The sequence below is a fragment of the Biomphalaria glabrata genome, chromosome 14, assembly GCF_947242115.1.
Source record: "Biomphalaria glabrata chromosome 14, xgBioGlab47.1, whole genome shotgun sequence".
NCBI classification, from domain to species: Eukaryota; Metazoa; Mollusca; class Gastropoda; family Planorbidae; genus Biomphalaria; species Biomphalaria glabrata.
Genome location: NC_074724.1, coordinates 8667489 through 8690104, shown reverse-complemented (window position 1 = coordinate 8690104; position 22616 = coordinate 8667489). Strand labels below are relative to the sequence as shown.

The window sequence follows — 22616 nt, the reverse complement described above, 5'->3', positions numbered from 1 at the left end:
TCTAAGGTGTTCTTTGAGTCGTGTTTTTAAGGTCCTGCCTGTGTTTCCAATAGATATCATTTGACACCTTGAGCATATTATAGCATATATGACTCCTCTACTATTGCAGTTAAATTTGCCACTAATCTTGATGGTCATTTTAGAACAGGTGACAGGTAGCGAGTGTTTGCTGGTCTGGCAGTTACGTCGGTTATGGGGTATATTGTTTTTTTAGACAGCTTCCATAACCGCTTTATCTCCAAACTTAGATTCTTATTTTATTTTGTTTTTCCATTTAAATTTTCCCTTTATTATGGTGTACGACAGTGTCAATGATGGTAGCTTTTTTTTTTTCTTTCTTATCAATAAACAGCAGATCAAGGCGATATAATTCATTCTAGTCTCATTATTATTAATTATTGTTATAGCGCATCTTTGTTGCTTAAAGAAAAAGAATAAACAATTCTTGTTACTCTTTAATTTACGTATTCAAATATTATTTTATTAATTTTTTTTTTTTTACTATTTCAGTCTCATTCTAAAGAAGAAGGTGAGTTTCATATTTTGTTGAGTTTGAAAATGACTGATGAACACTAGTTCATTAAATTTTAATCTATAGCCAAACATGAAATCTTCTCAATAATGTCTAGACAGTAGGTTGGCGTTAATTAAACCTCCTTAAGTTAAACTGTACTCTATTAGTATTTCTCTCTCTCGTAATGTAACAGACAAAGTGTACTGCAGTAATGTACAGGTGTACAGCTTGTCACATAGAAAGCTGCTTAAAGGTCTGATAGCACATTATTTTAAGGTCTGGTAGCACATTGTTTTAAGGTCTGGTAGCACATTGTTTTAAGGTCTGGTAGCACATTGTTTTAAGGTCTGATAGCACATTGTTTTAAAATCTGGTAGCACATTGTTTTAAGGTCTGGTAGCACATTGTTTTAAGGTCTGGTAGCACCTACTTTAAAATCTAAGAGGATATCACTTATAGGTCTTTTAACATGCTGCTTATTTGGCTGATAGCACTCTTTATAAAGATTAGCTAGCACTATTTGTAAAGGCTGTGTGGTACACTGTGCAATGGTCTAATAGCACATATGTAAAGGGGTAGTAGCGCATTTTGAGCATTAGTTTATCCATTTTTAAGCCAGGCAATATACCCACAAATTAATTTACAAACTTTAGAGAACTTGATTCTGCAGTGCTAAAAAGTGCACACAAATGATCATCTATCTTTAAACAGAGCTTAACAACACAACCTTTAGTGTGTACACCGGATGGACCAAAACATTTCCAAGGCTTGAAAAAGCCTTAGGAAAGAACCATCAATTTCTATCGGGGATTTTCATACATGGCGTAAACACTATAATTAGCAAGCTTACTTCAAATATTATAAGTGACATTATATTTCCAAAGAGAAGTTGATTCATTTATTGTTTAATTTAGTCGAAAACATTATGTGTATTATTCAGAGGATGAAGAAAGTGTAGATGAAAAATCCAATGAAAAATTGACAAGTCAAGGTGCTTATAAAGATTTGAAACAACAGAAGTCCATTGTGGAAGAAAAGAAAGAGGAGGTAACTCTTTTTTTCTTTATTCATTTTTAGGGTTGAACCATAGACATAAATAAATATAGACTGGCCGATAATAGAGTTTTATGAAACGAAAATTTCTGACTTGCATTTCTGTGTACTTTATTTATGTCTAGGAGATTTGTTTAATCTCTAGAACTGAAGATCATGCAATTTTTCAATTTTTCAGAATTCGGAAATCCGAATACAATAGATCTACATGTTTTCAAGTTACATGAAGTTATTTCCTTTTTCCAGTCTATATTTATTTATGTCTATGGGTTGAACACAAAAAAAGAAGGAAGTGGGAAGCGGTGGACAAAAAAAAAAAGCGCCGACAAAATACACGAACAAAATAGGGTGGAGGAAATTTTTTTGTCATTTTGCAAGAAATACTTTATATATCGTAAAAAACAACAACAGCAGAGCCAATATTTTTTAGCCACCCCGAAAGGGGAAAAGACGCTATTAGTTTTATGTGGTCTGTCTGTCCGTCCGTCCTATTTAGATCTCAGAAACTAGAAGAGAAAACGAAAATCGGACATCATAATAATTTAGATCATTCAAAGTTCTGATTCAATAGCTACTTTTTCTTTTTCCAAAAGTGAACTATCTACTTTTTAAAATGATATATATGCAAGCATATTTTTTAAAAAAATTACACCACTTTTCAATTTAAAAAAATTCAGGGGAGGTAACTTTTTTTAAAAGGTCATGGACTTGCATCTAAGGTCACAATGGTAAAAGTGTCAATGGGTCATTATACAATATATATTTTTCCATTTATTAACTAACGCATTGAAAAGAATACTGATTCAAATGTTATTTTTCAAAAAGAATTTTCATACGAACTTCGTTTTAGTTATAAGTTTCAATTATAACGAACTACTTTTTTGACATATCCTCATTATAGGGGCCAACACTTGACAGTCTAAATATATAACACACATGTGTAACACACACATAAACATATACCTAGTTCTTTAACGGGGTAACCTCATTTCACCATTTTTTTTTAGCATTTGAAACTTTGGTGAAAAAAGAGAATAAGTTAAACTTTTGAAGTACTCTCTTCCTCCGTAAATATGGCATACTTTTAGATCTAAGAATATTGAAGAAGATAAAGACCTCAATAAAATACTGCCCAGGACCTTCACTTACTAAAATCAGGTACTTTTGTATAATCATATATGTCTGCGCTATTTAGTCTTGCCCTATTTTGTGGAAATTTCGCGCTAATTAGTCGGCGCTATTTAGTCGGGTCATCGTCAAAGTCATTAGACGCAAATATTTTCTCTATGAATGAGGTAGTTCCGGATCTCTTCTCAGTCACGTGGGTGTGTTGTTTACATTAATGACCTCATTGATTTCATTGCAATTTAAACATGAAAATAGTCTAAATCTATACATCTTTCAGTAATAAAAAGTATGCTAAAATAATTCACTAATTTTTATGATTATTTAGTAGGACTACTATATCTAGGCTAGCACTAAATCTAGATCTACATCTTATCATAGGAAGATATTGCCATTATTGCTACAGACACGTGACTTTTTATAAAGTAGGTCAAAGATTCGGAACTACCCCATTCTGCTGTTAGAATAGTTTCGCATGTAGGATCATTGATTTTAACTTGTTTCCACAAGTAATGTTGATCCTAAATTTATCAGTTTTGTTGATTTCACATTTATAGAGATCTTGATCCTATTTTCTATGATATTTATTTTATAATTATAGAAATGTGGATTCTATATCTATAGATGCTGATTTGACATTCATTAATTATTAGGGTTTTGACTCATAAGGTTGTAGCCTCATAGGATTGTTGAATCTTAAGATAGTTGACGCATAAGTATTGTGATTCAAAGGATTGTTTATTCGAAGGGGTTGTAGATTGATAGGCTTGGTAATTTATTGGCATGTTGATTCCACATTCTCAACTTAAATTTTGTTTAGTTCTGTATTTTTAAATTATTTTTTAAGCATATATTGGAAGTCTTTTTCTTATTGTTAGGCCTACTATATATTTAAAAAAAAATATTTGACTGTTGCATTCCCAGAAAGAGAAGTTACCCGATGCTCCTTTCTCGAGACTGATAAAAATGAATGCACCTGAATGGCATTTTATATTGTTGGGATGTTTTAGTAGCATTTTTAACGGAGGTGTGCAGCCAGCCTTTTCTGTTATCTTCAGTAGAATACTTGGCGTAAGTATCATATGAAATATATATATATTTAAAATCTCTTGTATAGCCCATCTTTCATGTTATAGCTCTGGTCCCAATCTATTTTGGGGCTCTGTATGGGGTGAGGTGGTATCTGGGAGTAACCCCTTTTAAAAGCAGCCAAACGATTAATGATTCTCAACAACATACATGGTATTAATTACTAAATATTATTTTATGAAGTTTTGTTCCTTCTCATGTGTGCTCCTTTCTTTTAATAATTAATAAATAATAATAATAATTTAATGTATAAATATAAACAAAATGTAGGCTCAAGGCGCTGTGATAACATTACAAACGTAAATACGAGGGCTAAATTGACAAAATAATCTAAAAAGTTTTAAACAGATAGGTCTTAATGTTTTTCTTGAATGTAGTGTAGAATGTTGTCTGTTGAACAACAATGGGGAGTGAGTTCCAAACCTTTGGTCCGTGCACAATGTTAAATAGTCATGATTATTTTTAGGGGCCAAGTTTGAAATTAGGTAAAAAAAAAAAGAAGAATATCACTGCTATTTATACTATCTCCACCTGGAAAGCCTGCCCATACAAACTACAATGCAAAGCCCTCAGCTCCCTTTCGTCGACTAAAAACATTATTAATTTCACTTACCCAATATCGCTATACCTTACTTACGAAAATTTAACATCTTTTTAATGGCTTCTTCATTAAACTTGCATATTTTGTTTTTAATATTCTGTGAACAGGTTTTTGCTGAAAGTGAGGATGAACAAGAATATTGGATTCGAATATACAGTTTAATTTTAGTAGGACTAGGAGTTATTAGCTTGATCACATTTTTTTTACAAGTAAGGGATTGATCTATGCTTACAGCACAATTCTTTCTATTAAATGCGTTTTCTCCTTACTCATAGCTGGTACGTTATTATAAAGCCTAAATCATACTTATATATATTTTAATGTTATAATTTTACATAAATGTATGTATCTTTTCTATTGTCAGGGTTACATGTTTGGTCGATCTGGTGAAGCTTTGACAAGAAGACTGAGAGAAATGACTTTTAAAGCTATGCTTAAACAAGTACACATTTTTTTATTTTTATATAAAACAAGGTTACAAAGACAGTTTGTGTGGAAAAACAAACTCTGAAAAGGCCCCCGCAAGGGTCTACCCAGGCTGGTAAAAAGGCAGGTTTCAATATTTTCAGAAAGAATATCAGAATGAAATTATATCAAAGGCAAATGACAGAGACGAATAAAGAAAAAAGTTTGACAGATCTTGTGTGGTGCCCCAATGGTCAAGCAGACCAAGGGATAGGTGAAAGTGAATGTGAAGTTAGATGTAAACCTTGCCTAACAGACATCTTATGATGACTTTCTAATTGTTTAAATTGTTTTGTAAAGGGTTAATCTTTTATTTAAAGCCCCCCCCCCCCCAAAAAAAAAAAAAAAAAAATTCGTAAAAAAACAAGGTTAAAAATCGGCCCCCGAATTGGTCCACCTAGAGTCTTCACCAGGATTCGAACACGGGACTTTCAGTTCCAAGTGCTATACCCCTCAGCCACAGCATCTTCATATATTCATTTAGCGTACACTTATATTTTACAAAATAATAATTTTGTAACCTTATCCATACATTCAAATTGAATAACATGTCCCATTGTAATAAAGATTTATTCTTCTAACAAAATAAGATAAATTGGCAACACGAAAAAAAAATTCTTGACCTAACTTACTGATGACAACAAGATTTTCCCCCACGCAAATAAAAATTAATATCACCATTGTCAATTGTCATACAAACTAGTTTTAAATCTAAATCTAGATTCAATTTCTAAGTGTAAGCCTAGATCTAGAAATAGATCGAAGTCTGTAGTCTAGACCTAGATATACATTTATTCTCTAAGTTTAGATCTAGAAACAGATCTAAGTCTTTAAGTCTAGATCTAGAGTTAGATCTAAGTCTATATCTAGATCTAAGTCTATATCTAAGTCTAGATGTATATCTAGAATCTTGAAAAAGCTCAAAACTCTATTTAGTCTTATTTAGACTGTCAAGTGTATGTCCCTATATTGAGGATATGTCTAAAAAGTAGGTCGTTATAATTGAAACTTATAACTAAAACGAAGTTCGTATCAAAATTCTTTTTAAAAAATAACAATTGAATCAGTATTCTTTTCAATAAGTTGCTTAATAACTGGAAAAATTTTTTTATAATGATCCATTTACACTTTTACCATTGTGACCTTTTGCAGAGTTGCAAATGTTTTGTACCAACAAACGAATCTATGAATGAAGCTTGATTTATAAATGAAGAAGTCCATGACCTTTTTAAAAGAGTTACCTTCCCTGAAGTTTTTCATTGAAAAGTGGTGTAATTTTTTGAAAAATCTGCTTGCATATCTAATTTTAAAAATTAGTTGGTTCACTTTCGGAAAATAAAAATGTAGCCCTTGCATCAGAACTTTGAATGATCTAACATATCATGATATCCGATTTTCTTTTTCTCTTCTAGTTTCTGAGTTCTAAACGGGACGGACTGACGGACAGATGGACAGACAGGCCACAGAAATCTAATAGCGTCTTTTCCCCTTTCGGGGGCCGCTAAAAATCCTTTAGTGTGTTCCTTACTGTTAGTACACCACAGCAGTTCACGCGATAATATGAAAAACGTATTTTTTAAAATTATGTTCCACTTATATGAATACTAAATAGATTTTTTCTTTTTCTTTTTTTTTAAAAGTAAAAATTGTTTTTATAAGTGTATTAGTTAGTAAGACAAAACGTACTTAACTTAGCAATACAGTTGTAAAAAAACATTTTTTGAACAAAAAATCTAAAACTATTTGCATAAATGTGTTTAAAATATGGTAAATGGTCCTCATCCTTAATAAATAGACTGCTGTGTATGTTTCTATTAATAGAAAAAAGTTGTAAAAGTGGTGTATTTTTATGAAAAAACTGATTGCATAATTGATTATAAAAATTAGATTTTTCGCTTTTAGAAAAGAAAAAAGTATCCGTTGCATCAGAAATTTGAAGTTGAAATATTATGATTTCGGATTTTCACTATGTTTTTAGTTTACGGGATCTAAACGGGACGGACGGACGGACAGACAGACAGACCACACAAAACTTATAGCGTCTTTTCCCCTTTTCGCTAAAAAAGCACAAATAATATAAACACCACTTACACATATAATGCGGTTATTTACATTGTAAAAGAAAAAATATACCAGAGAAAAAAATTTATTGATTATATGCTAGTATTAGTATGAGACTTAACAGGGGCGTAGCTAGGAATTTTCTATCATTTTTGGGCCCGGAAGCCTGCATTTTGCGTAATATTTAATATTTAATGCAAAAGGGGGCCCTCAAGTGGGGCCCGGGGGATCTTCAAATTTTCCCCTTACTCCTCCCACTGTAGCTACGCCACTGAGCCTTGTACCATTTTTTTTTGATCAAACTAAATAAAAACATATTCACGTTTAAAGGTCCTATTTTTTTCTAGGACATCGGCTGGTTTGATGATCACAAGAATAGTGTTGGTGCTCTAACCACAAGACTTGCGACAGATGCGTCTCTCGTTCAGGGAGTAAGTGATCATCGATTACATATTGTGTAGTTTTTTGGTTAGGAAATTTGACTTAATAATTTGTCTCTGAAATAGAACAGCTACACGAATGGCTTCGTTCAGTTTTATAGTGAAGTTTAATCCTTTTAAAATCAATCCACTCAATTGTTGAAAATAATTAGAAATGACAAAGTTCAATTTAGCTGAATGAATATTAGTATGTGTACAAAAATGAAGCTCCACTTCATAAATGAACCGATTTAAACTAAATGTGTCCCTTGACTTTCGTTGTAATGGTGCTGTTACAGTTCGCGTATTCAAACCCCTTCACTTCTCACTGTTAGCAGTTGTTCTTAGCAGGATACCAAAAGAGAGACCTTTTCTAACATTTTAAAAAAATATTTCCAGAAACCTCAATGGCTTTTAACTCTTTCTTTTAATAGTCTGTTAAGCCAGCCCGTTATACTTATTGGCTCGTCAACGATCTTGTTTGTACATGCTTTGTTAACACCTTGATTTAGACATACTCTGATGAACATCAGTTATTTCGAATCATCATCAGCATCATCAAACTCCATTGAATGAGGGCCTAAGAGGCTCAAATCCTCTTTTGCAAAAGCAAATACGCTGATGTTTTGTGTTGTGCTTACATGTCACCATACAGGTCGAGAAGTTTTGACTGCCCCTGGTGGGCCAAGATGTCTGCAATGGTGTTGCCAGCGATTTTGAATAGACCTTTTTTTTTCAATAAAGGCGAGCTTAAAAAGTCTAAAAATAGCTTCTTAGAAAAATAAAAAAGTTGCAAATGCTTTCCCCAACACACTAGACCAGGGGTGGGCAACCTTTTTGCATCGAGGGCCGCATTAAAAAAAGTTTGGCATTGGCGGGCCGCATATATGTATATATATATCTTAGAAAGATACACTAGCTAACTGTGTAGCATGTCTTTTAATTCCTGTTTACACTGTATTATAGTCACGTTTCTTTCTTTTTTGTTTTCACGCTCCACGTTGAAAAAATAACAAGAGTTAGCAGTTTTTGAAACCAATTTTACGATTTTTTTAAATTGCAGTTGTCTTTTTATATCACAGTATCCCCACAAATATACAGTTGTACTTAATAAGCAGTATTTTTCTTTTTATACTCGTGCATAATGTTCCGAAACTGTGAAACTATCTTACTAGTTGTTACCACTGTCACTGCTGTCAAATTAGCCAGTCAACATTGACCAGTGATTATACTTGTTTAGTTTCCACAAAAAAATGTTTGCTCACTGAATGAGACAATAATATAGGTTCGGAAGTTAAATGTCGGGACGAGGGAAACCTGCCCTTATGGAGCATCACCAGAGAATGCTTATAGAATTACTGATCTGAACCCTCCAACATGTAAAATGAGAACGAAGAAGAGGAAGTGTACCCAAATAGTTTGAACAGCAGCAAAGTTTTTTTTTATTTTGAAAATACAGCTTCTGACATCCATAAGACTCCCGTGGTAGTGCTGAATGGAGCTTCTCTTTGCTTGGAGCTATGTCCCCTGGAGATGAATCAGCTTCTGCGCTAAATTAGCTGATAATATTGAAAACTGGTTCTTGACGTCTTAAAATTTGCTTTTATAAATTGCACAATTAAAGAATCTTAATAAGTGTTGTACTTTTAATTATTTCACTAAAAATAGTTTCACCTTTCAGCAAAGGAAAATGACAAAACTATTTTCTTTTGCTAGCCTGTAGAAATGGGAAAAGATTTAACATGCATTTATATTTCATATATAAACAACCACTTGCAATAGCAGTTATAAAAGACATGAAATCTGTCTTTCACTCTTCATTAGAAATATTGGTATCAAAGTCACAGTCAATGTCCTTCAAGTAATATAACAATTTCTTGCTTGAGATTTTATATTCTTCTCAATTGCCTTTCCCATGCTAAGATTATTAGATTATTTTGTTCATAAATCGGAACTACCCGTGGTTAACATCCCTAGCACTTATAAGTTTGATAACTGTGGTGTTTTTGACTTTGTATGATGAAGAAAATTTATGCAGCTTTATGAAAATTTTCCTGTTTAGAGTTTATGGTAGCGATATTTAAAAAAAAAAATATTTTTCTCAGTCGAAGATCGAGTTGCATCAGTTGTTACACTTGCCATCTTGTTCCAAGCCTACCCAACACTCAGAGATTGTGTCTTGAATCGAGTGTATTGATGTATAGCCAAAAAGCATAATCTTCGTTTACTTAAAACTTTTTAAATGAGACAGTTTCAATAATATATATATAGATATTATTTTTAATATTTGCATTTTTATATGTATATACCGTGGGCACACATGATTTCTATAGGTGTCGGCGGGCCGCATAAAACACTTCGGCGGGCCGCATGTGGCCCGCTGGCCGTAATTTGCCCACCCCTGCACTAGACGAACTTTTGTTTGAACAAGTAACGAAAAAAACAACTTTTTTTTTAGAAGACAGTTTCTCTTTACGAAGCTTGTAACTTTTGTAAGAGCGATTACTTTGATCATAATATGACAACATTATAAGACAGATTCTTGTTTGGTAATAGGCCTGTAGATTCAGAACTTCCATTTACTTATTTTACTCCTTAACGAAGACATGTGGGAAACCCTCTGTTTATTCAAGATAAAGATTGTCTAGACCTCAAAGCCAAATTTAACTATTAGATAATTCAAAAAAATTATAACTGTCATCCCAGAGTTTTTCTGTGTGGCTAATTAGCTAGTAATTTTTTTCCCAAAGATTTACATCAAGTTTCAAATTTCAAGGAAATTCGTTAGGAATCCTAAAGCTGGCCAGACACTGTTTTAATCACCCTACCAAAAATTATCTTTATGATATTCAATCATTCTCTTTCCTTGTATCTTACAGTGATAATCACTTCACATCTACCTCAAAGATTTCTATGCTACTAGGGCTAGTGTCTATACTAATTGTGACGATTTTTTCTCTCTAAAGTTTATCATCTTCGAATTAAAATAACATTGAAATGTAAATGTTCAGCCTAAAATAATGTTTAATTATATATTGATGTTTATAATGCAATGCGGCGTAGTGGTAAGGCGCTTATTTTCCCAACCGTTTGGTCTCGAGTTCAAAGACTAATTTTAAACTTGGGAATTCTTAGGGCGACCCTGTCTAACTAACTTTAATAGATACCTGACATACGTACATAAGCAAAGATCGTTGTGCTGGCAACAGGATATCATTATTAATCATCGGCCATAAAAATAAATCACCTGATAGCATAATTTTTTTTCCTTAAAAGGAAGCTGTAAAATAAAGGAGGGATGCACCTCTCCTTTTTTTTCTACTTTAAATAAAGAAATATACACACAAAAAATGTGTGAAATAAGAGAAGTTTGAACTAACAAAAAATGTGTGAAATAAGAGAAGTTTGAACTAACAACAAATGTGTGAAATAAGAGAAGTTTGAACTAACAAAAAATGTGTGAAATAAGAGAAGTTTGAACTAACAACAAATGTGTGAAATAAGAGAAGTTTGAACTAACAAAAAATGTGTGAAATAAGAGAAGTTTGAACTAACAAAAAAAATGTGTGAAATAAGAGAAATTTGAACTAACAAAAAATGTGTGAAATAAGAGAAGTTTGAAATAACAAAAAAATGTATGAAATAAGAGAAGTTTGTGAAATTAGAGAAGTTTGAACTAACAAAAAAATGTGTGAAATAAGAGAAGTTTGAACTAACAAAAAATGTGTGAAATAAGAGAAGTTTAAACTAACAAAGAATGTGTGAAATAAGAGAAGTTTGAACTAACAAAAAATGTGTGAAATAAGAGAAATTTGAACTAACAAAAAATGTGTGAAATAAGAGAAGTTTGAAATAACAAAAAAAATGTGTGAAATAAGAGAAGTTTGAACTAACAAAAAATGTGTGAAATAAGAGAAATTTGAACTAACAAAAAATGTGTGAAATAAGAGAAGTTTGAAATAACAAAAAAATGTGTGAAATAAGAGAAGTTTGTGAAATTAGAGAAGTTTGAACTAACAAAAAAATGTGTGAAATAAGAGAAGTTTGAACTAACAAAAAATGTGTGAAATAAGAGAAGTTTGAACTAACAAAAAATGTCTGAAATAAGAGAAGTTTGAAATAACAAAAAAATGTGTGAAATAAGAGAAATTTGAACTAACAAAAAATGTGTGAAATAAGAGAAGTTTGAAATAACAAAAAAAATGTGTGAAATAAGAGAAGTTTGAACTAACAAAAAATGTGTGAAATAAGAGAAGTTTGAACTAACAAAGAATGTGTGAAATAAGAGAAGTTTGAACTAACAAAAAAATGTGTGAAATAAGAGAAGTTTGAACTAAAAAAAAATGTGTGAAATAAGAGAAGTTTGAACTAACAAAAAAATGTGTGAAATAAGAGAAGTTTGAACTAAAATAAAATGTGTGAAATAAGATAAGTTTGAACTAACAAAAAAAAACGTGTACATTAAAAACTAATTGGACGATTAAAAAAAACGATTATAATTTCAGGTGACAGGAGTCAGACTCGCTACTTTCTTAATGGGATTCTCCAACATGGGCGTGGCTATCATTATATCTTTTATATATGGATGGCAGCTGACTCTACTCATCCTCGGCTTCATGCCCTTCATAGTTCTTGGAGGAATGATGGAGGTAATGCTACTTGCAGGACAGGCCGGAAAAAATAAAGAGGCTTTAGAAGAGTCTGGAAAAGTAAGTCACTTTTTAAAATCTAGCATGTTTATAATTTGTACGTACTATAAAAATGCAATTTATTTCAATTATCAACAGAGGCGTTCTAAGCAATGTTATAGTAGTGTGCGCCGCAAGGGGTCATCAGATGCTGAAGAGCATCGAAATCTCCCGCAGTTTGTTTTAATCTTTTGAAACGGGATATAGATATATATGCGTGAATAAAAGACCCGTATTCCTTCGTACCGATATACGAGTCTCAATAAACTTATCATAGACAATCCACATATTGAACACGCGCGCATATGTAAGCAGAATAAGCAGGAGATGAAAAGGAATGTGTATGGTAATCGAGTTCAAAATCAGCCCACCTTATCACCTGTTGTTTTGTGGCAGGTTTGGACTATGCAATTCCAAACTTATTAAATAACATTGCATTAAAATTATCTAAAAAAAATTAATGTCTTAATGGGACGGAAGAACTAAAGATGTACATATTGTTACGAACTTCTCTACCAGGCCTTCTGCAAACACTACTTAACAACACAACAGCACATCTAACACAAGAACTTGACAACAAGAGCTTCTAGTAACAAAGTGGCGATTTAATTACAAATAGATCAACAGCCAATTCAACACAATTGGCTACATCAAATTCAAATGCTTTCTTGTACTTAACAGAACTGCCTAACTAAACATTACTAGTCTCTCTAGCTCGTACAGCTACATTTTCGAGGACTCACAAGGTACCACAGTCTTTATGCCTTGCTGTTCTGGACTCAAATGTCCTTTTTTAACACACTGTCTCGACCGTGAAGGCTTTCGGTCACATGATCATAATACTGGTCATATTTGCGTGTACTAGCAGTAATGTCCCTTGTTCAACAGCCGTTGATCCGTTGACCTGTGTGATTGGCATGAGTGTTTTGTATCAGTAAGCCGCGCACACATTAACCCTTTCAGTCCACCACTGGAGTTACAACAATATGGTAACTGAAAAAATAATTAAAATCATATTCGTTTAGCTGATAGATATAAACTTATAATTCATTATAAAAATAATCTTATTTTTTTTACAAAGCTTATATCAACTCACTCCGTTTGTCTGTCTGTCTCTGGTAAAAAGGCTGTTCACGTTATTTCTCACACACCAAATGTCAGATCAAGCTGAAATTTTGCACAATTATTTCTTTTTACCTGACAACACAAGATTCCATTTAAATAATTGACCAATTAGCTAACTAACTATTAAAATTATTTTGTTAGGTATCTCGAACAAAGGAAAGAAATTGCACTTGACTGAAGTGGTGGTATAAGCTGAATTAGTCCCCTTTATAGGTCGTCATCTGAGTTTTAGTAAGAAATAGAAACACTACATAACTATCCAATGTTTGTACGCTCTTATTTAGCAGAGTGGTTACCTTATTAGCTTGAGAAGCCTGAGGAGAAGGCTCACGAGTTTAAATTCAGGTTGTTCATTTTGTTTTTTATAAATACATTTAAAAAACGATCACTCAGATACCCCGATCTTTCTCTTCTACCCCAGAAAATGATCATAGCTTATTGACAAAGCAAAAAGCATGACATTGCGCTAAACAAAAACAATTGGTAAAAAAGTTGCAAATGCACAGATTTATTATTGTTATTCTAGAGCTATTATAAATTAATGACATGACTTAACTTACAATAAGTGATACACGAAATATAAGCTTTTGTTTTTTATAAAAAAAGTATTTTTTGTCCTTTCTGCAGGTAGCTGTTGAGAGCATAGAGAACATTCGCACAGTGGCTTCTTTATCTAAGGAATGGGCATTCTATTTATTATACAAAGAAAAATTAGGAAAGCCTCACAAGCAGGCAATAAAGAAAGCTGTATTAGTGGGCCTTACGTACGCCTTTTCCCAAGCTATTATTTATTTCGTGTATGCTGCAGCCTTTGTACTAGGAGCTTATTTAATTAGGGAGAAAGAAATGAAATTTGATGAAGTTTTTCTGTGAGTACTTGATTTCTTAATACATGTTTCTATTTTAAAGTATATTGTCTTCTTTAAGGCATTCAGTCGCGAAGCGACTATGGATCATCTCATGGAAATGAGATGAATGTCTGGGCATAAGCTGTGGTCGGAACGATGTCGCCCACATGTCAGTTCCCCCCTTTCCCCGGAGCTTATGTATCCAAAGGAACGGTACTGCCGATACAGTTTGGGGTCAGCGGCGTCGTAGGTTCTGCCAGGGTGTAGCATGTTACGTTGGTTCGCTGTTTACTTAACTAGGGGTGGATATACTTGCATTGAGTTCCCGGGCCCCCCACCTGAACTGGTAAACCGAAACAAAGGGTACTGGCATATAAACTACGAAATAAATGAACAACAAATGAATGTCATTTAACTGAACGATTACCGAGTAAACAACAATTGTTCATCTAGAAATAAAAGTTTAAAACAATGTTTAATAATACATAATTGTAAATTAACAACATATGCCCATGTGTATTTATCTCACGGTGGTTAACATTACATTGATAAGTGTCCAAATAACACACCAATAATACACCTTCCACATGCACACTCCATCTCGGCGCCCTACAGATCGACAGCTTCATACACCACAGACAACGCTAGCTAAAGACACGGCTCCAAGGGCGGGAAGGCGACACTCTTTCCCATAGCCCAAAGTCTAACACCCTGAAACGAAAGAAAAAAAACTTGATCTAGCGATGCCGCTACAACTAAGAACTTTTCATTAGTGATACCCGTACCGAAAGATCAGCCTACTTAATAAAACTACGCACTTATATATATAACGTACCGTTACAACGGGCAAACAGAAAACCAGCTAACAAAAGAAGCTCTCTCCATTGCGGAAACTAAGGATGAGGTAAACAAATATTCTAGACAATAAAACGCACCTAATACAAACTACTTCCTATACATTAAAACACAACTATTAAACACAAAAAGAAAACTTCACGCTCGCACGACATAGCACTGGGTGCTGCAAACTGCCTTAGGGTTGCCAGCTCCTGTTTTTTCCTCATGATTGACTCCCGAAGCATTTACCATGATTGAGTACTGCTGCACGGCAGCAGAGGTTTGAATTCAGAGTTTTACTTTTCTTAGGTGGGTAACCAGCCATGGCTAACGATCCCCTCCAGCCCGAAGCTTACTAGTTAAGGCGCCAGTTACCCGCCTTTGCCCCTTCTCTTCTTAGTGAGAACAGTTCCGCCGGACGTAATATCTGAGCCACACGTGAAGGCCAGGAGTTGGACTGGTTGTCAGAGGCTTTTTGAGACGTATTCCATTAGGGTGCTGTTTATAGGTAGTGGAGTGCTTATATCCATTACCACTTCCGACAATGACAAACCTTACGAAACCTTTAAAGTATATATTAATATGTGAACAGAGCAACCTTTATAATTACAAACCACTCCTGTGATTAATGCGTCATGCACACTAATATTTTAAATCCTTCATTTATTTAAAAGTGTATATATATCAAAAATATTTGCTAATTATATATTGATTTACAAAAAAAAAAAAAAAGAAACGAGATTGCAAAGAGATCACGTGTTCTCTCACAAACTAAAAGGCGGCCTTTGAAGGGTTCAAGTATGTGTCATTAGTTTGCTAAGCATTGCAGGTAAAAAGGGCAGGTTTCAATATTTACAGCGCGAATCTCAGAAAGTGAAGACGTACGAACTATCAACAATCTTAATCCTACCTCCATACAGCACAGACGTGTGCAGGGCGAACGTGTTGGTGATGTGATTGTTTTGTTGGACCGGCATATATTATTATTGTTATTATTATGTTAAAAAAACGAATAATCGTTTCTCTGGCACTGCTTAGGTCGAGCTTTGCTAAAGGAAAACAAAATTCATTGTAGTCCCTTTATCAGTGTCCACTGAGGAATATCCTGGTGATGTGGCAGGTCTGCAGCAGTACCGCCCTCTGACAGGCAACAAGGATGTTCAAAGGAACGTTAATATTCTTAATTATTCAATTAACTAATTGTCAAAAAAAATATGGTTCATTGTAAGCCTGACCTGTCTGATCACTTAATTCAATGGTTCCCAAGCTTTTTTTGTCTTATATACCCCATGTTTTACGGTTTTCGGTAGACTACCTGCTTAACTAATTGCATTTTTGCGAATTCCTGTTCTCCAATTTTTTAAAAAACTATTTTCAAAATGTATTGCGTCGAAGAGTTAAAAGTAATTTAAAGCTATTTTAAGTTATATCTATCTATTAATAAAATTTCAAATTTCAACCAATTAAAGTAACTATTAATATATATTACTGGAATCATCAAACACAATGAAAATGTTTTGTTTGCTACGGATATTATGTTTCAGAAAGGAATCTGTTGTTGTATGAAATAGTCCTTCTAAACATAAAATGTTGATTTGCCTTAAGTATCATTGTTAATGTTTTCACAAAAAGTCGTTTTTTGTACATTTCTTCATTTTCACGTGTGGATCAATTTCACTAATAGAAGAAGGGACAATGTAACTGGTGCATAAACCTGAAATATTTGGGCTCAGGGGACTCGTTTAGCATTGGCTTGCTACCTACCTAAAAGATGGGAAACAGAATTTAACCTCTGTTGCTTTGCGCTATGCCCAATCATTGGAAAGGTTTTGGGAGTCAATCCTGAGGAAAAACCAGTTGACGGCGACTTGTATACAACACTACACCCTGGTTTTTTTTAATTATTATATATTTGTTTTTACAATTGTCAGTTTCGTTTCGATCAAGTTTTCTTTTATAGTTCATAAGGACAACCTGCCATCATTAAACCACTGTTACATAAGATCTGATCAAAGTGGTCGTCTCCTTTCCATTAGGACTAAAACAGAAAGATTTAAAAAACTTCTTTATCCTACTTTCGGTCAGAGTATTACAAGATCAGCTGTCGTCATCGAGAAGTACATAGAAGTCAAATACATAAAGCGCTGGTCGTGAATGTGTATGTGTTTCGTGAGTGAATGTTGTTCGAATTTTTCATCTATACTGTTGTTGTACAGTAGTTTCGCTGATGTTGTCAATTGTAGTCAAACTGAATTTCCATATGATTGGATCAATAAAATTATCTTATCTTATCTTATCTAATTTCATCAGCGTTTTCGGTGCCATCGTTTTTGGTGCTATGGGTTTAGGAAATGCCATGGCCTTTGCACCTGATGCTGGAAAAGCAAAAACGTCTGCCCAGCATATTCTCCATTTGTTAGACTCAAAGCCAAGCTTAGACTATTCATCACCAGATGGGTTGAAACTTAAGGTAAGAGTTATACAACAGTTTCAGCATGCTAAAAGAAGGTGATCAGTCTTATTATATTTCATTATTTTTGTAGGTAGAATCTTTGTTTAGGATTAAATTTACTTTAATTTTTCTCACTTATTACAACACTGCAGAAATAAATCTCAAAGATCTTGCGCTTGTAGCTTGAATAATTTTTTAGTAGGCAACATATAACTTTTGCTATAGTGTTTCACCTTCACCTTCACCTGTCCCTTGGTTTGCTGGATTATTGGAGCACCACACTAGATTAGTTAACCATCATTCTACTTTCTTCTCTATATTTTGCCTTGGATAGAACCTCTTTCAATGGCAGGCCCGTCAATTATTTTATGTTGTCTTCCAATCGCTTTCTCTTTCTGCCTCTTCTTCTTTTTCATGGTACTGTTCTCTGAAGGAAGGTCTTTGCAAGCCCCGAAGACCTTTTAGTATGTCCATGTTAATGTAATGTTTAGAGACGTGTCGTTGATATAGTGTGACTATAGAGGGACTGGTCACTACTACTGTGTCGCGAATGCGTGGAATGCTGGGTTCGTGCTTTTTAGAGTACTCTTGACACGTGACAAACATATATACCACAAATTGACTTAAGTCCCTTTCAGCAGACAAATATAAAATTTATTTGACAACAACAAAATTAATACTGCACTCCTTGTTAGTGCTACAAGTCAAGAAAATTCTATCCGCATAACAGCGGTATCAAAAATATCCAATACGTTAAACTCTCCAGAGTATATTACAAATCACGTCCGCATCTCAGCAGGTAACACTCCTACAAAATAATCCAGAATAATACTAGAAATACATGTCTCAAAAAGACCACTGGCATCAACTGTCCAAAAGTTACTTCGAGTTACAACTAAAACGCTACTACTAAAATCATGCCTCGTCCAGAGGATAACATACGACTGAACTGACTGAGCTCAAAGTCAACTTTTTATTCAATCTACTTCCTGTTTTCTACATCAGGAATTCCACGTGTCTTTTAACTTCTTAACATGACGTGAACATTAAATTAGGCAATGTCAACTGAGACTGTGACAGTCCATAGAGGTTTAGTTTCCGTTTTTTACAATAGTTAGTAGGTCATCATGGGGTCCAATGGTTGGAGTAACCCTGTCTCTAATCTCTTGGTTTGTTATGTAGTCTTTAAATTTGACACCTAGGATCCTGCTACAGCATCTCAATTCCATTGCTGTTTAAAAATTTCTCACAATGTTATACTTTTCATTTTTTTTAGGTTCCATTATATAACCCCGCGTTCTTCTTTATCGCTTTTTTATTAATTAAAATATAAACAAAGAACAGCTAACGAAGATAAACTCAAGTATGAAAGCAAAAAAAAAAATAATAAATTAGGGCTTGATATAGAATAGGGTAAGTAATATAATACTAAGCATACACTTTCTTGATCTTGTGTTAACTTAACAGGCTGTTTAAAAATTAGAAACAGTATTTTAATGTTATGAGATATTTAACATATATTTATTTATTTATTTATTATTCATTCAGCTTTTAAATATTTTTATAACATACACTAACAAGTAATATACAAAGTTTTTATTTCGATTTTACATTCAGATACATGAAGCTGGTAGTATTTCTCGTTTTGATTATTTCTTACAATACTTAAAATTGCAAAGAATTTTCCCAGAGAACTTGAATAATCTAGATCTTCTATTACAGTCCAGCTAATTTCTATACAAGACGATGCGCAAAATGTTCATGCATGTTTATTTATTTGTTCAAGTCTTTACTGAGTGCTAGCCACTGAAAACGTGTCAAAATATTCTAATGTAATTTTAACATGATCATATTTTGAAAAATGATAACGCCAGAAGTATCACTGTGTGGCCTATCAACTAGTTATTGTTTTCTCAAAAAATATACATAAACTGTCAAATTTCTAGAAAAATACGGTTCAAACTTCATGGAAGAAAGAAATTCACCAAAAGCCTAGCAAGCTTCATTGTCTCAATGCAAGCCTTACTAATTATGAGCAAATATTATCTCTTTCAGCCCTTATGCTGACATAATCGTCATTGTTTAATTTCATAATATATTTTGTATACTAATATCATCATCAACAGGATTCATGTGAGGCAGAAATCAAATTTGAGGAAGTCACCTTCCGGTACCCTACCCGCCCAACAGTGCAAGTGGCTCAAGGACTTACATTCTCAGTCCGACCTGGAGAGACTTTGGCTCTAGTTGGCAGCAGTGGCTGTGGAAAGAGTACGTCTGTACAGCTCATCGAACGTTTTTACGATGTGGAAAGTGGATCTGTGGTAATTAGTACTTTTATAGTTTTTTTTTATATACTTTTTTTTTAAAACGTACACTGCCAGTGTACAAAGACAAAGTAAGATATGGGTTAATAAGATATACGATTTAAACCTTTCACTATCTCATGAGTATAATTCTCAATGTTTTTGTGAAGTATTATACTAATTTGTATCGACTTACGATCTCTTTGACAGACATTTGCAAACACGGATGTAAGACAGATTAACTTACAATGGCTACGGTCTCAAATAGGAATTGTGTCTCAAGAGCCTGTCTTGTTTGACAGGAGCATAGCAGAGAATATTGCCTATGGGGATAACTCTCGCGTGGTGACAATGCAAGAAATTATGGAAGCTGCTCGAGGAGCGAACATCCATGAGTTTATTTCCAGTTTACCTGATGTAAGATTATAGTGTACGGTTTAGTCTTTCTCAGAGTCCACTGATATAACCTGCTAATAGGAATAATTCATTAATAAATTCTTTTTATTTTTATATTAATTTATTTTTTAAATGTTGATAAATGTAACTTTCTTTTAATTTTTAGTCACTATTGATTGTTACTTCCTCTATAATGTTATCAGGGCCGTCCCTAACGATTACGGGGCCCTATGCAAAACGGATAGCGCGGGGCCCAGTCTGGATAGGGACAAAATGTCAAAATTAAGATTAGTCTTTGCAATAAAGTTTTATTAAATTAAAGCTGACAATACCTTTTTTTTTTATCGCGCGTACGATTGGCACCCCAAAATGACAGTTTTTGTCTATTTTTGTGGAGATTTTATGAGTTTTCAGGAGATTTTTAATAATTTCAGGAGATTTCCATTACTTTTTTTGTACATTTTGCAAATTCAGGAGATTTCCAGGAGGACCTGAAAAGTCAGGAGACCTCAGAAACCCTGTTATTATTTATAACTTAAAATGGTTTGATTTTAATAATTTAGACATAAAATAAGCGCAGGGCCCAGGAGAGTGCGGGGCCCGCGGCGGCCCTGATTGTTATATTACTTATTGTTAAATTTATTGTTACATAATCATATATAATTACAATTAGTTACATCCTGTTGATTGTTTCCTGTGTTTTCATTCTTTACATTTTTAGGGATACGAAACGAATGTTGGAGCCAAGGGAACTCAGCTCAGTGGTGGACAAAAACAGAGAGTGGCCATAGCAAGAGCCTTGGTCCGTAACCCTAAAATTTTACTACTGGATGAGGCAACATCAGCACTGGACACTGAAAGTGAAAAGGTTTGTATCATTTTTCGAATAAAATAAAAATTTCAAGTAATGTACATTAGCCTCTTCTTCCAATACTATAAACAAAGAAGTAGAAAAACATTGACTGTCGAATATTTGTCATGCTTAAACATTCTGACCTAGACCTATCTTGTTTTACAAATTGTGCTGTTATAAATCTAGATATGCAACTTTCACAAAGTAAAGACATACACGATATCATTCTTCACATTATAGATAGTCCAAGAAGCCCTGGACAAAGCCAGACAAGGAAGAACGTCCATTGTCATTGCCCATCGTCTGTCCACCATTAAGAATTCAGACAAAATTTGCGTAGTGAGTCATGGGAAAGTTGCAGAGACTGGCACACACAATGAGCTGATGTCAAAACAAGGATTGTATTACAGACTTATTAAAAAATCAACACGGCAATAATGATATCTTTGCACATTAGTTAAACCATTTTAATAATGATTGTTTGTAAATTCTGAAAAATCTCAAGATATAATATTTGTATACTACACACTTTATTTATATTTATAATGTTATGAAAGATAATATGCTTTGTTTTAAAATTGTAAAAGTGCATATTTAGTTGTATAAATGTAATGTCGTTTTGTAAAACCAATTTTAGTAGGAGTTTATGCTTGATATATTATGTGTAGCAGTTTACTTGTTACGCCTAAAGGTCTTCTCCCTTTATATTCATTTCCTAAATGTGTTTTTTTTATATGATGCAATGCTGTTTATATGATGCAATGCTGTGCAAGTGTTCTTACAGATGTGCTGTAAAAACTAAGTGCCAAATGAGAATAAAAGACAGTGGAGATTTAGACTGGATTTATTATTGAGTTAGACTCTATAGAGCGATACGAAACGCATATAATACATCAGTATTTGACTGTTAATATTTGTTTGTATTTTTACTAATATTAAAACTGTTCGTGATATATCATTCACAACTGTCATTGTATAAAAATCAACCATAATCACAAATCTCTGCTTATATCTTTCAGATGAAACCTAATTAGTTCTAGAAATGACGTACACTACAGCTTTATTTTATATTTATTTTTGTGATATATGTTTCGACCAATTTTTGCTCAAATTCCATGAATAAATGTTAATTTAAAACATTCTGATGTAATTATTCTGTATTAAAAAATCTATATGTAACAATGCATTTAAATGATTGATAACAAAATAAAAACTTTTTTTGAATTTCCTTTCTATTTTCGTATGTAGGGCACATTCTTCGGTGATGCTCTGTATAGCAATAAAAAACTACATAGTTTATATAACTGTTAGCCTTATTAACATTCAGTTGGTCTGCTTGTTGCAAAATGTTTTTATTTTGGTTAAAAATAATATTTGATTTAAGTCATATTAATTGGTAAGCAGGTCATGGGAGGACTAAATAGACATTGTGATCCTGCGTCAAATCTTATTTGTGATACTTTCCTTGCAAATGACCTGCTGACCACTACCACAAAAACGCAAACTAAAACCTTATGGCCATATCACAAGATCCTTAGGACTAGCAAATTCCTTCCTTCTGGGAGTACCAGGAAAAAAAAAGAGGCTGACAAAGAAAGGGATAGGAAGACAGCGAAGAATGAAGGGTCTGTCATTGAAATCAAAGGAGAGAGGAGTGGTGAATAACAATCGTCAGATCATGTGTGGTGCCCCAACGATCCAACAGACTAACGCAGTGATGGCCAAAACAAGGCCCGCGGGCCACATCCGGCCCGCTACGTTGTTCCATCCGGCCCGCTGAAACG

The 22616-nt window shown here is 33.6% G+C and overlaps 1 protein-coding gene across 1 annotated transcript in view; it reads left to right on the top strand.

Moving 5' to 3' along the window:
• LOC106077967 (ATP-dependent translocase ABCB1-like) overlaps positions 1–22056 on the top strand; it is a 42263-nt gene extending 20207 nt beyond the window's left edge. Inside the window, exons 16-28 of the mRNA XM_056010635.1 lie at positions 511–529; positions 1455–1561; positions 3617–3763; positions 4490–4591; positions 4747–4824; positions 7256–7339; positions 11833–12036; positions 13768–14009; positions 17136–17295; positions 19404–19601; positions 19794–20000; positions 20701–20847; positions 21073–22056. Coding sequence (XP_055866610.1) covers positions 511–529; positions 1455–1561; positions 3617–3763; positions 4490–4591; positions 4747–4824; positions 7256–7339; positions 11833–12036; positions 13768–14009; positions 17136–17295; positions 19404–19601; positions 19794–20000; positions 20701–20847; positions 21073–21270 — 1893 coding nt within the window. The 3' untranslated portion in view covers positions 21271–22056. The remainder of the gene's footprint in view (positions 1–510; positions 530–1454; positions 1562–3616; positions 3764–4489; positions 4592–4746; positions 4825–7255; positions 7340–11832; positions 12037–13767; positions 14010–17135; positions 17296–19403; positions 19602–19793; positions 20001–20700; positions 20848–21072) is intronic.
• The last annotated feature ends 560 nt before the right edge of the window (positions 22057–22616 follow it).